This window comes from Hemibagrus wyckioides, linkage group LG08 (assembly GCF_019097595.1).
Source record: "Hemibagrus wyckioides isolate EC202008001 linkage group LG08, SWU_Hwy_1.0, whole genome shotgun sequence".
NCBI lineage: Eukaryota > Metazoa > Chordata > Actinopteri > Siluriformes > Bagridae > Hemibagrus > Hemibagrus wyckioides.
Window position 1 is genome coordinate 27,614,875 of NC_080717.1, and position 14,632 is coordinate 27,629,506.

Below are 14,632 nucleotides of genomic sequence, written 5' to 3' on the forward strand. Positions count from 1 at the left end.
AGTTTGTGACGTGCATCTGCATGACTATATGCATTGTGCTGCTGTGATTGGTTGATTTAATAACTGCATGAATGAGCAGGAGAAAAGGTGTTCCTATTAAAGTGGATAGTGAGCATATGTGTGTATATAAACACAGACACACACACTCAGACACAGAACTAAAGGAAGAACTATGTTTGATATACTGTATGTTGCAAAAGATCATTTAGAGGTCAAAAGGAACACAAGAACCCTCTTAACAAACTTTTTTTCCTTTTACTACTGTTTTACAGTTGTCCAAGTACAGTTTGGAGAAGAAATTAAGCGAGCTGGTAAGGATTTACAATTATATAAATTGTTGACAGAGGCGAGTGGGAGAGGGAGAAATTAAAGAGGAGGATGTGGGGAGGAGAGAGTGGCTCATCACAAGTAACGGATAGGGAGTGTGTGTGACACTTGAGCTGCCAGTGCAGCAGAGAAAATACCACCATTAAAATATTTTATATCGAAGCTTCGCTCTGTTTAACCTTTCAAGTGGCAGAGAGAAAATCTGTTTGATACAGACAATCAGAAAGTAACGGTAGAATTGGGGGAGGAAGTTTCATAAAAGTCCCTCAGGCATGCGTAAAAATGAAAACCTTATCTGGCAGGGAGACGATACACTCAGCCAAGATGTTAAACAAAGGACTTCTGCCCCAGACAGAAACCCCAGCATGGCCCTGAACGATTACAATCCTTTAAAAAAAAAAAAACCTTTCTGAAATATAGATAGAAGAGAATGAGCTTGGTCTTGGTCAGATCTTAAAGGTTATCTTTTTTTGTCAAAAATGTGGAGGAATATCACCAAAAGGGGGAGTTATAGTACAAAATCTTTCCAGGAGCAGAAGGTTCAGCTGCAGACTCAGGTGAAGGACAGCCATCTGAATCAACTGGGAGAGGTGGAGAAGCGTTTTAGGACCATATCGAGACAATGTGGTGTGGTCAGACAGGTGCATGAGAAACTGGAGCAGAACGGTAGGCCAGATGCCAGAGAAAAGCAGGACATGACATTCAAATGTAGCCTTAATGGCAATTTTTCACTTCATATTATTACAGAGTGCGTGTGAATTTTTCAGTCTGATTCAGTTAAAAGTGTTGATGAATTTTCTGTAACAGCATGGCGTTTATGTAGTGTCAGCAAATATGAGGCAGTGTATTAATCAGATCACTAAATATATTTTCATACATATTTTCTATTTATATTTAGATTGTTATAGTAACCAGGGAATTTAATCCTCAAATAATTTAACAGGATTTGTACCATTTATGTGTGAATATTAGTGGATTTAACAGCATTGCTCAGAAATTAGTAACAACTTTTTATGAAAGTCAAATTTCATGTCATTTTTTTAAAATAAATGAAAATTGTATTCATTGGCAAATTGTTGTATAAGAGGAATGAAACACTTTGGGTTGTGCTGTCATTGATATATAATCAGCTCTTAAGTGGCAGTAGTGACTCAGCAGCGAACATCTCAACACCTTGTTGTTGAGTGTGTTGTTATAACGGTGCATCCCCATGTCTTTTATAAGTTATAAGAAAATACGTAAATATACACCTTAGATATCTGTGTTTAGGCACACATTTTCTATTTATATACGTATATGATATACAACGATCAGGCATAACACTGAGCATTGCCAGGTGAAGTGAATAAGACTGAGTATCTCCTCATCATGGCACCTGTTAGTGGGTGGGATATATTAGGCAGCAAGTCAACATTTTGTCCTCAAAGTTGATGTTAGAAGGAGGAAAAATGGACAAGTGTAAGGATTTGAGCGAGTTTGATGATGAAGGGCCAAATTGTGATGGCTAGACCACTGGATCAGAGCATCTCCAAAACTGCAGTTCTTGTGGGGTGTTCCCGGTCTGCAGTGGTCAGTATCTATCAAAAGTGGTCCAAGGAAGGAACAGTGGTGAACCGGTGACAGGGTCATGGGTGGCCAAGGCTTGTTGATGCACGTGGGGAGAGAAGGCTGGACCGTGTGATCCGATCCAACAGACGAGCTACTGTTGCTCAAACTGCTGGAGAAGTTAATGCTGGTTCTGATAGAAAGGTGTCAGAATACACAGTGCAAGACGGGTCAGGGCTGTTTTGGCAGCAAAAGGGGGACCAGCAAAATATTAGGCAGGTGGTCATAATGTTATGCATGGTCTGTGTATTTTTGGCCTTTTTCTGTCAAACAAGATCATTCAAGGTCAAGTAATTTATTCTTCAATCTGAGTTTTTCAGATTAAAAGCAAATGCTGAGGTGCCTTTTGTAAGATATCATGTTTTTATACGTTGAAACCCAGATTAAAGCTCAGTTAATTGGCCTGCATTTTTCAGCATGAGATCTAAGACAGCTTGCGAGGGTGAATCCAAGCTGAAATTCCTGTCTGCTTGATAGTTATTTTATTTAAGACACCATATCCTAGATAAGATTTATTATTTTATGAATGTCTGCACTGGTGATAGTCAGAGATTGCTTATTAAAGGTAATCGTTCCTGTCTGGTATTTAGTCATGTTTAAATAGAGTTTATGTTGAGTGGATGGTATAATAAACATTACTATCTGCTCCTTCCAAACAGCAGTATCAGTATTTATGTAAAACAGGCATGGTTTTTAAGGCAACCATTAGTTTCTGGGAGATTTCCCCTGTACAGACTGTATGGTCTGTATCAATAGGCCTCTCATTAGCCCTGTTGAAAAATGCTACTGTGCGATTTAATTTGATTTTTTTTTTATATTTTATTTTGTATAAGTCGAGGAGGCAATGCGGATTAACAATAAAATCGTATCCATCAACAAAAAACAAGAATCTACAATTGCTGCCCTGAAAAAGGTAATGCTTTCAAAGAAATATAATAGAATGAATTCATCTAAATAAATATAATTTTTAAATTTATATATTTTATTTTAGAAAACTAAACAAACAAATATTTAAATCATTTTAATATTTTAAAATAATTTTAATATGAAGGAGATCAGTGGAGTCTGGCACAAACATTTTTCTTTACCTTTTTTTATTTGTTTATGTGAAAGTTAGTAAGGATTAAGAATGGCAGATAAAGAGCTACAGAAATGAATGCTCATTTAACAATAATACTCTCAAGTTAATTTACATCTTATATTTTCTTAAACTGTTGTCTCACTATGCATGAAAGGGTTAAACACCCGAGACTAACCTGAGCTCTTTATATTAGGATGTGGAGAGGCTAAACAGTGAGCTGGTGAAAAGCAAAGTTGTGTCCATCTGCAGATCTGGAGACGAAAGTACTCATTACCTGCTGAAAGCACAAGAACAGCAGGAGCTTAAACAGAGGCTGATTGTGGTATGTTTACTATCTATCTATCTATCTATCTATCTATCTATCTATCTATCTATCTATCTATCTATCTATCTATCTATCTGTTTGTGTGTGTCTATCTATCTATCTATCTATCTATCTATCTATCTATCTATCTATCTATCTATCTATCTATCTATCTATCTATCCATCTATCCATCTATCTATCTATCTATCTATCTATCTATCTATCTGTTTGTGTGTGTCTATCTATCTATCTATCTATCTATCTATCTATCTATCTTTTAATAAAATAAATAAAATAAGATACACTATATTGCCAAAAGTATTCGCTCACCCATCCAAATAATCAGAATCAGGTGTTCCAATCACTTCCATGGCCACAGGTGTATAAAATCAAGCACCTAGGCATGCAGACTGTTTTTACAAACATTTGTGAAAGAATGGGTCGCTCTCAGGAGCTCAGTGAATTCCAGCGTGGAACTGTGATAGGATGCCACCTGTGCAACAAATCCAGTCGTGAAATTTCCTCGCTCCTAAATATTCCACAGTCAACTGTCAGCTGTATTATAAGAACGTGGAAGTGTTTGGGAACGACAGCAACTCAGAAACGAAGTGGTAGGCCACGTAAACTGACGGAGCGGGGTCAGCGGATGCTGAGGCGCATAGTGCGAAGAGGTCGCCAACTTTCTGCAGAGTCAATCGCTACAGACCTCCAAACTTCATGTGGCCTTCAGATTAGCTCAAGAACAGTGCGCAGAGAGCTTCATGGAATGGGTTTCCATGGCTGAGCAGCTGCATCCAAGCCATACATCACCAAGTGCAATGCAAAGCGTCGGATGCAGTGGTGTAAAGCACGCCGCCACTGGACTCTAGAGCAGTGGAGACGCGTTCTCTGGAGTGACGAATCGCGCTTCTCCATCTGGCAATCTGATGGATGAGTCTGGGTTTGGCGGTTGCCAGGAGAACGGTACTTGTCTGACTGCATTGTGCCAAGTGTAAAGTTTGGTGGAGGGGGGATTATGGTGTGGGGTTGTTTTTCAGGAGCTGGGCTTGGCCCCTTAGTTCCAGTGAAAGGAACTCTGAATGCTTCAGCATACCAAGACATTTTAGACAATTCCATGCTCCCAACTTTGTGGGAACAGTTTGGAGCTGGCCCCTTCCTCTTCCAACATGACTGTGCACCAGTGACCAAAGCAAGGTCCATAAAGACATGGATGACAGAGTCTGGTGTGGATGAACTTGACTGGCCTGCACAGAGTCCTGACCTCAACCCGATAGAACACCTTTGGGATGAATTAGAGCGGAGACTGAGAGCCAGGCCTTCTCGTCCAACATCAGTGTGTGACCTCACAAATGCGCTTCTGGAAGAATGGTCAAAAATTCCCATAAACACACTCCTAAACCTTGTGGACAGCCTTCCCAGAAGAGTTGAAGCTGTTATAGCTGCAAAGGGTGGACCGACGTCATATTGAACCCTATGGATTAGGAATGGGATGTCACTTAAGTTCATATGTGAGTCAAGGCAGGTGAGCAAATACTTTTGGCAATATAGTGTATATGGCAAGGATAAAGGAAGCGTGAATCACTGCTGAGTTGATGCAGACTGACCTCTCTGTTTGTAGGAGACTGAACTGAATAAGAAGCTGAGAAATGAAATTGCTGTAGAAAGAGCAGAGAAGCAGGTACATTTATTAGCACAGAATTGTTGGCTACTATTTTTCCCAGGAACAATATTTCAAAGGTATACAAAAATATCATTTAGGTTCTGGCAAAAAAAGAGATGCAGAAGAAAAAAAAATTTATTCTTATAGGTTTCAGTAAAAATGCAGTGGTAACATTTCACAGTAATCCTGGCCTTAAGCTGGTAATGCATCTCACTCACCGGGCTTTGTATGTGTATGTGTGTGTGTGTGTGTGTCAGGAGCTTATGTGCACCCTTCAGCATGCACAGGGGCTGCTGCAGACTCAGACACAGGCTGTAAGTCGAACTGAGCAACAGCTCCTCATACACACAGAGGAGTACCAGGTTAGTCTGTCATATAAAAGCATCACTTTGCATCATACACATCCTACACCCTATGTGTGTGTGTGCTGGTTTGCCAGCTTTAATCTAAGGGCTGTTTGAATACTATCCCCGTTTTCTCACTCACATTTTCAGCATCATATATCCTCATTTAAGTCTTCTAGCGTATATAAGTCTATCGACACACACCTCTGTAAAACTTTTGAGCACCATGACCTTGGTTCTGAATAAATTAACTTAATTATTAACTTAATTTATGGCATGATAAACAGTGTGGCTCATGTGTCATAAAAATGATATAGTTCCAGGCTGAAACTCAAATTGGATTCAGATGTCGTGAAGGTGAAGGATTAATATGAGTATCACATTAATAGCATTAAATAAATAAATAAATAATTTACGATTTAATTTGATATTACATCATTGTGATTTTGCTCAGTAGGTTTGGACATCACTGGTTCAGCACTACTGCTAATACACACTCTTTCTGTGGCAGTATTACATTATATGTTAATTAATATTGATATCTTTTTAACGAACAGACAGCCCTAGTATTTACTGATTGTTTGTATTCATGCAAACTCCTGAATTATTGAATTAAAAACAAAATGTAAAGACAATACCATGATCCAAAAATCCACCCAAAAATGCCAAGAGAGCACTTATTACTGTGAAGATCTCCAGTCTTCTCCAGAACATTACAGAAGAAGATTCAGTGCTGTTCAGTTGTTTAGTTGGTAAAACAAGGGTCTACTAAATCAAGGAGTGGCAATTATTGTAATTGTTAAAAATATTTCTGATTTCATTCGGTTAAAAGATTAATCTTTATATACCACAGACATTTTTATTGACGTTTTGGCACATACTTATGAGAGGGTGCCAATAATTCTGGTGCTGAATGTTAATGAACTAAGAGCAGTTGAATGTTGCAACTCACATAGCAACTAAAAAATTTTTTTTAAAGATGTACAATAACTAAATACTACAGCCAAAAATCCACTCCGAAATATTCTGTACACTTCTTAATATAATGGCTGGCCAGTTATTTTAGTTTAGTATAAAATGCTAACGGTTCAAATTAACGTAAGATCAGAAATAAATGACGTCTCGTAAACACAACCGAGAGCATCGTCAATCACATTTAGGAAGCACGACTTGCAACTCAATAGTGGTGAGTATGTTTATTGTCCATTTACAGAGCCCGCTGCTTTATAGGCTCCATGCCTCTGTTTAATTCACATATTTATTCATTGATTAAAACCATTATCAACGTGACAAAACCCTGCTGATTTGTATGAGCGTCCCTGTCTGTTTAGAACCTTGGGTCCGGGTTGAATAAACGCATAAAAATTTACTATTGCATTAAAAATTTTCCGGGTGATTAATTTCATTGCAGGTCCTTAAACGAGAACATGAAATGGTCCGAGAGAGGAGTAAAGAAAAAGAGGACAGACTTGTGCACTTGATAGACGACTACAAACGTTCCAAAATGACTTTGGAAAAAGAGGTAGTTCTGAAAAATGCTTTATTACGCTACCACAACGAAGGATAAATGTCTTAAAATAAAGTAAAATAAAATTTTAGTAAGAATTAGGCATTAGTACTTACATCTCTAAGACACATGCTGATCTGAAAAGGATAAATTCTTCATAAAGCATGAATGATTTTCATTTTTTCCTATCAGATATCACAGGAAATGCTGGTTCTCTGCTTGATGTGTTGTTAAATAGATGGAGACTCTCCATGCAAAGATGCAGGCAGACCAGGCAGAGCTGAAAGCTGTTAAAAAAGCATACGATCATCTCCATGAGAAACACAGACGTCTGTCCTCTCGTGTGATGCATCAAGCAAGAAAAATTCACGGCTTAGAGGTAGAAATGTTATGGAAGATATTTCAGTCTTTGGAGAATTTATGAAGCGGTGATGAAGTGCTGGTGTTAAAACTTTTACACGTTCATTTATTTATGCTGAACGCAAAACATAACGGCAGCTCTGACAGCACTGTCAATCAAAATCACAGCTTTATACTGTATTAATGCCATTGTTTCCATAGTAACATCAAAGTCACTTTCATCTGTATAGCGCTTTTAACAATGGACATCGTCTCTGAGCAGCTTTGCAGAATATGAGAAGTATTGAACAAAATGTTCAAGATTTAATATTATACTTGAAATTTATTTCTATTTATCCCTAATGAGCAAGCCTGAGGCGACTGTCACAAGGAAAAACTCCCTTTGCCACTGCTTAGTTATAAGCAGATATAAAAATATCTATTGTTCTAAAAAGTAGTTGATATGGTGCATCATTGTGTAAGAAGACATTTATTTAACAAATCTCAGTAGTGCATTGACTTTTTTTTTTATTGCTGCTTTAACATAAGCAACAACAGGGGATAGCTTGTCTTGGAGAAGTTTCACAACATTAAATGTAAAAATCAAAAATAAGGTGCGTCTTTCTCTGATAATTTGTTGGCAATTTGCTGTGGTGTAAAAGGAATAAAACATTTCAGGGCATGCTACTGTTGGAAGAGAAAAGTAAACAGTAGGCTCTGATTTCTGTTGTTGATTATTCTTGATGTAATTGGGGATTGTGTATGGACTCTATTTTATTTCAGACTGGCTTAAAGGATGACTTTGACATCCAAACAAATTCTCCTACCAGCTTAAACTGTGATATGGATGTAGACAAGGACACATCTATAGATGGAGAAGCCTGTCAAGCCAGTCCTCAGAATAACTGTGAGCATATGAGACATTGCAAAGAAGATGAAGACATTCCAGGTGAGAGGAATGCAGGCTTCTGTTCTCCGGCCAAGCCGGGCGCCGTTAAAACTAATATTTTTGCACAGAATGATGTGATGTGGGGGGAGTTGGGATCCTGGGTTGACAGAATATCTTTATCAAGAAAGCTTACCTGTACTTCTTATTTTTCAATCCGTAATGATGCATGAATTTAATTTCCTCATGTAGATGAAAGGACTGCTGAGTGTCAAGAAGCGGCAATAGGCGGAGAAAACGATGAGGTTAATGTTCGTTCACAGATGGATCGAACAACTCTGGCGCTTCTGCCTTCAGAAAGCCTTGATACTTTGGCTCCAGATCAGTCAGAGACAAGTGAGAGAGTCGGTGGAACTGATGTGACAAATCAGCAGATAGATCCAGCTGTCAAACAAGAAGCTAGTGTCAGTGAAAGCACACCAGGTTACCCTTCAGACACAGTGCAAAGTTATACAGAAATCTGTCTCGCTAAGCTATCAGAACCCCAAACCAGGTCTGTTTATGGTGTGGCCAGTGACCCAGTGATGGCTGAACCCAGGGTTACGCTAGTGGAGAAGAGTCTGTGTGTCTATGAAAGACGAGAGCACCAGACACCAGATAAAGACACATCCGAGACATCTCAGGACGTTGAATTGAAAGAACCTCAGATTGTAGCACCTGAGATAAATAAGGTTCCCTCACCAAATAGTGATAGTAAACCTTGTGTAGATGAAGCAGCCATTTTTGTGGACAACAATAAAGTACCCGGACATGCAAATAACAAGAGTCCTACGAATTACGGTCAGTTAGGTGTAGCCAGTTCAAGTCCACAAAAGCGAATCATTCCTCAGGAGCCAGACTTTTCTCATGAAGAGGTTACTTTAGTACTTTGTGCTGCCTCGATTTCTGACACATCCTTAAGTGAACTACAAGGAAGTTCTGACATCATGGAAGATACAAACAACTGCATCATGGTCACTGCAGCAAAATGTATCCCAGAAGCGAAGTCGAATGCCGTTTCCTATTCTGCTGAATCTTCCTCCCAAAGCACTGTGTTTATCACGGCTAATAGAGCAGAAGCTCAAGATGGAAATAAAACAGACGATATCTGTACTCCTGCTTTATCTGTACGGAACAACGAGCAGAATGCAGAAGCATGTCCAGATCCCCAGATCTCAAACCCCCAGGAAGATTCTGTATTCACTGATATGAAAGTAAGCGAACAGCCAAATAATGCAGAAATGCAAATTATTGGCACAGAACCTGAACAGAATGGTGAAAGCAAAAGTTATGGGTCATCTCTTAAGTTGGACGTGCCTTTGAAAGAAACGATGGATTCACAGTTGAACGGTTCACAAAGTGCAGCAACGGCACAAACAAACAAACCCTCAAGACTGTTCATTTCTGAGCAAAAATCTGCGCTGCCCTCTGGCTTCCAGGACCTTCTCAGATCAATGTCTATGCCTGTTGTACCAAAGTCCACACTAAAAAAGAGAGGTATGTGGTTGTTTAATTAAATCTATAGATTTTGAATATCATTAATCTCAGGACGTGTGTCTCGGTCGGGTCTTTTCTTTGTCACTCAGGTGGACCTCCTGACAAGGTGCACTTTTCAGACCTCCATTCTGACCAAAAAATCGATCACTGCACGAAATGGAATGCAATAAAAGAGACGTTTTCTGAAATCTCTGCTGAAAAGGTAAGTTTCTCAAACGTGCAGGGAAGAGAAGGCCATGGTAACTTCCATGTGTATTTAAAATGACCCTCATTCCTAAAAGTATTTTACTTTGCTAAAATGGCTGCATTTTTCTCAATGAAAGGTTGATTGGAACCAACAAGAAAAAGTCTCAGATTATAAATCAGTGGCAAGTCTGAAAGGAAGCTGAGCAGCTACGTGGAGCAAACCAGAGAGCTCATGAAATCTAATCTGTCTGTAACTAACATTTTAGAAAATTCATCTGTATTTTGTTCTCCGACAGCTTCTTTTAGGATCGTGCCATGTGTTTTTTTTAATCTGTTTTTTTTTTTAGACCAAAGGTCTTGTATTTAAGAGAAAAGAAGAGAGCACAGAAAGATATTTGGATATACATGATTGAAATATATGACTTTCTTAAGCTGCTTTTTAAGTTTCTGCCTTGGCCTGAACTTTTACTGCAGGCTTTACAGACGTCTTACCTTAGAAGGTCATTCGAGCGTATATTATATTTGTGTTTGTACTATAAATTTGCTGCTGAATTACAAGCAGCCTGACTACCTCTCACTACCTCAAGTACTTATTGTCTCATACTTTATTAGAGCCAGGTGTTATACTGTCTAGAGAGGGTGACATAAATGCTTTTTATCCCTGGTATTACCAGAGGTGGGCTTTTGCCAGTTTTATCAACAGTCATTTTGAAATAGTGGAAAAAAATGGAGAGAGCAGATTTACGTTTTGTCAGCATGGGAGATATCTCATATCTATAGCATAAATACAGTAACTCAGTACATCAGCATAAAAAATAGTGTTCATTTTTTTAGATGATTATATAACCCTAAGCTGAAAAACTACAGAAGTGTGTTTGTATTGACATTAATTCTCAGATGAGAAGAGTCAGTGTATTACACTATTATATCTGTTTATGTTTCTTTATACAGGAGAGCAAAATTCCCATCTCGTTTGGTTCAGCTCAGCCAAGCAGCCCAGCGGCATGCTCTGGGGGTAATGGGCTGAGACAGAACTGCACTGTTACTCCCCCTCCCAGACGGCACAGCTTGGGAAAAGTGTCTCGGCCCGCGTCTGAGGATCGAACGCCCACGCCTCTTGAGAAAGAGGACCATCAGACGTCTGACATCAGGTCGCAAATCGCCAAGATCGAACAGTTCCTCTCTTCTGAAGGTCTCAGACCACAAAAAAGATGTAGAGTAGATGATTCCCAGGCTTAATTTAAAAGGTTAAATGCAGTATCTTCATGTTAATATGCGAGCTGTTATAGAGCTATTATTATTTTATAATAATTATTTATATAATTATTATTATAATAATTATTTATATAGTTATTTTTTGTTTGTGTCACATGTAACAGAAAAGTATATCAGGCTTTTGTTAGATATATGACAAAAGCCTAATTCTCTTTCTTGTTTATGTGAAACATGGCCCAGAACGATGGGCTCCATGCTTTACCCTACTGATAAACAAGGTAAGCTGTTTCACATAAAACATGTTAATTACAGATGTAAAGCCAATTAACGTTTAATTACTCCCTGGATGGCCTGTCTTTCCCTCTGAGGACATTTAATTTGCCAGCCACAAACTGCCACCAACTATAACTTGTGTTAATTAAAACGTTCGAGTACCAGGAATCAATTAATGCACATTAACCCAAATTTGCAAATGCAAATGATTCTCTCATTAAGTTTATGTTCTCAATAAGGAGGTTGTTTAGAGCATATGGACATATGTTAGGGCGATACAGATGACAAAACGTGTTGGCGCTGCTGGTCAAACAGAGTTTATGTTGTAGAACAGTCAGCAGATGTTAATGAGCTTCTCTGTGCACCTGAAAAGCTGCAAAACTAAAATCTGTGTCATTGTATAATTCTTATTTGATTTTGTTTTCTTTCATTTGGGATGTATGTGTTAGAGTGTGTGTTTGGTTTTTCCCATATGTTATACAGAACTGAAGCTGATGCATGCATTTCGTTCTGTTTTATTGTTCGATAAATCACAGTTCATTTTTAAAATTAAAGCAGTTTAAAGGGCTTCAAACAAAATCATTCTCCTTAGAAGAAATAAAACCACACTGCAGAAAGGAAATGCACACCTCCTGAAGATGGCACAAGGTCCCTCTCAGGTCTGGCTTAATACACTTACTCATTATTAATATGTCAAAATGTTAATGTCCTCATAAAGAAATCTGATGTGTTTTGAGTGTCTGTGCCAGCAGTGCTGACCCTTATCCTTAAAGGGAGTAGGCAATATGGAAAGCGTAATTTTAATACACAATCTGGAATATGAAGTGGCGGTCCTTTGAAACAGTCAATTACACTTGAGCGCGGGAGGAACCCCGGTGTTAATTACTAGTCGGTTTTATATAGAGTGTAAATAAAGAGCTTGCTGACATTCACATTCCATCACTCTGTCCTGACTGCCACAGCAAATTAGCCTGGCCCCTATGGGCTCCACTGGACCCTGAGTGTTCATTTAACACTAGAATAACACTCACTAACACTCGCCGTCACAGGAGGACTGCACAGGCAGGGCTTGCGGAGATTGCGCTGATTACATTTTTAAAGACGCTTTCCTTATCTCTTAGTAAAATCCTTGCGTCTTGTCAAAAGTAGATCATTTCGGAGAAATTGTTTACAAGCAATTCACTTTAAATAGTTATATTTTGTATGATGCACATAAACACTATTAACGTCAGATAAGATTCATTTCAATTCAATTTTTTTTTCGAATTTCAGCATGAAATCCTTAACCAGGATAGTCTTAAGTTCATAGCAGGATTGTAATAAAACGCCCAAACAATTGGTTTGGCTACTAAGCAATTGTTAACTACCTTATGTTTTTTTTTCTTGCCCAAAGACCCCCCCTCGTTCTTTCTACATGGAGGAGGACACTCTTGTGTTGTGAATCACCTCCGCTTTAGCCTTCTCATATTACCTCTCACAGAGAGACGAGAAGATAATCCCTGCCTGCCCAGTACTGTCAGAGGTCACCACAGTTTAAAGTTCACCATCCACATCATTTATATAGCCCTAAATTAGCCCCAACCTGTGGTTTGCTCTCTCTCTCTCTCTCTCTCTCTCTCTCTCTCTCACACTTTTAACTGACTATTGATCATATAATTGCTCTGCACGTCCTTCCAGCGAGAAATGTGAACAATGCTCAGCAGACAATGCATTTGATTGAATTATGCTCCTCGAGGACCACCGTGGGAGCACCACACGTTTTTAATTCTGCAGAGGTTAGGAGCGATCACACGAGTACACGGAACTCCCCCTTACGTCTATATATCTGTGTACAGCACAGTGTGCTTCATAAAGGATGAACTGTTTCAGCTGTTACTGAAAAGTAGTGGACCCCAAAGCCCTGTCTTAACCCGCGTGCTGTCCCGCATTATCCATGTCCCTGCTGACATGTTGGGCCGTAAGTCTCGCACAGCGGGACGCCCCAGCTGGATGATGGAGAGCGCTTGTGCACTCCAGGGGATCTTGTAAAACTGCCTTGCCCCTGATTTCCACTCCGAGCCCGGCCTCCACCTCAGCACACTCTCCATTCTCGGCTTGCCCTAAATCATGGAGCGGGGATGACATGTTGAGATCCATTAAGCAACAAATGTATTTAGTTACTAACTTTTACAGGGTCAGAGAGATGGTCGGGGTCTTGCTGTTTTAAAGTAATGCACTGTGGGGTACTGAATCAGTGTCAGCTAATGAAGAGTAGGTGGCCTGTTCAATTACAGGGGAAAAGGTAGTTTTATTTTATTGACTTTTTTTTTTTTTAACCAAATTGCTGATCTCTCCCTTATAGTCATAACCAGCCATAAGAGTGAGGTATGTTAAGAGGATTTTCTGAAGAGATTTCTTCATCTTTTTGCCTCTTTATCATTTATTATTAAAATCTTTTTACTTAATTATAAGCTTTATATTAAATTAGAATTTCCAGTGTTTAATTTGTATTTTTTATCTTAAGCTGCTAAAATTCTGGAAAGCGTCGCTGTTGCTCTCTTTGTCAGCAATTATTCATGAGTGAAACTTGCTGTTGTTTTTATCAGCATTGTTTTTGATAGTTCTGTGTGTGTGTGTGTGTGTGTGTGTGTGTTAGTCAGAGGGTATGAGATAGATATTGAGGCCACTACACAAGGCCCCAATGACATGCATCATTAATCTCACCCAGCTACCCTTAACTGCTTCTCAGTTATGAAGAGAAAATCTCAATAGTTTTATTGAACCTTATCCATCTCTCTCTTTTCCATCCTCAACCTCTTGTGTTTTTTTTTTTTTTTAAGAAGCACATTTTTGTTCACGGTCCAAAATAATTGTCTTCAACAGTTCTCCTAATGGGCAGCTAATAGGAACGTGTCCTTCACAACTTAATTGAAAATATCTTTGTAATTCTGGAAGACGCAACAAAGCGGTGCTTCCTTCATCGTTTGACTGATGGGGATGGTGTTAATTTCCTCTGCTTGTTGCATTTTCTCATGCCATCTCACTTTTCCGTAATATATACTGCGAAAAGATCCACGTCTGAGTAAGTCTCCGGTATGCTAGAGGATGAAACTCTGAGGATGTTTTTTATGGGACACTTTTCCTAAAGAGTTCATCACAGTGTCTGCTGCCACAGAGCAGGTGCTTTCTGTCAGGATTTCAGTATGACTCACAAAGACACAATAAAATTCATTCTTGCTCCACTGGCTCGTGTGCTGCTCATCAGAGTCGTCTAATGTAGCCTGAGTGTCACTTTGCATTCTCCCTGCTTGCTCGATCAACTCACTCATTTATAAATTTTAATATACGTCCTACGGTGTTGGTTTCTCTTTTATTTATTGATTTTTTTC

The 14,632-nt window shown here is 39.0% G+C and overlaps 1 protein-coding gene across 2 annotated transcripts; it reads left to right on the forward strand.

Moving 5' to 3' along the window:
* Nucleotides 1-389: 389 nt before the first annotated feature.
* On the forward strand, nt 390-14,058 carry LOC131357430 (uncharacterized). Of its 2 annotated transcripts, XM_058396403.1 has the most exons (11): nt 390-993; nt 2,766-2,845; nt 3,207-3,335; nt 4,937-4,996; nt 5,236-5,340; nt 6,734-6,844; nt 7,068-7,208; nt 7,952-8,117; nt 8,307-9,590; nt 9,680-9,792; nt 10,728-14,058. In XM_058396403.1, exons 1-11 carry the CDS (start codon nt 807-809, stop codon nt 11,013-11,015), a joined length of 2,664 nt encoding a protein of 887 aa, XP_058252386.1. In that variant the 5' UTR covers nt 390-806; the 3' UTR covers nt 11,016-14,058. The 2 variants fall into 2 exon arrangements, with proteins under 2 accessions (XP_058252386.1, XP_058252387.1); XM_058396404.1 differs by lacking the exon at nt 4,937-4,996.
* The last annotated feature ends 574 nt before the right edge of the window (nt 14,059-14,632 follow it).